Genomic DNA, 276 nt, shown 5'->3' on the forward strand with positions numbered 1-276 from the left:
GGAGGCTGAACCTCGGTCGTGCCCCCGGCGCTCACCCCTGCGAAGGAGGCAATGGCAGCGCTTGGTGGGTGCCCCAGGGGTGCAGAGGGGTTTGGGGCCGCAGCACTCACCCGCGTTGTTGATGAGGAGGTGCAGGTGAGGCTCCTGGCGCAGGAAGGTGCTGGCGAAGGCTCGCACCGACCGCAGGCTGGCCAGGTCCAGGTGCATGAACCTCACCTCTTTGTTCCCTGTCTCCTGTGGGCACAGCATAGCCTGGGGCAGGGCCGGGGGGTGGCC

The 276-nt window shown here is 68.5% G+C and overlaps 1 protein-coding gene across 1 annotated transcript in view; it reads right to left on the minus strand.

Moving 5' to 3' along the window:
* The window catches only part of DHRS13 (dehydrogenase/reductase (SDR family) member 13), a gene marked incomplete at its 3' end in the record, with an annotated part of 1,799 nt that overhangs the window by 1,328 nt on the left and 195 nt on the right, over nucleotides 1-276 (minus strand). The window contains exon 2 of the mRNA XM_009071188.1: nucleotides 107-234. Within this exon, the coding sequence (XP_009069436.1) occupies nucleotides 107-234 (128 nt within the window). The remainder of the gene's footprint in view (nucleotides 1-106; nucleotides 235-276) is intronic.

This window comes from Acanthisitta chloris, unplaced genomic scaffold (genome assembly GCF_000695815.1).
Source record: "Acanthisitta chloris isolate BGI_N310 unplaced genomic scaffold, ASM69581v1 scaffold2833, whole genome shotgun sequence".
NCBI classification, from domain to species: Eukaryota; Metazoa; Chordata; class Aves; order Passeriformes; family Acanthisittidae; genus Acanthisitta; species Acanthisitta chloris.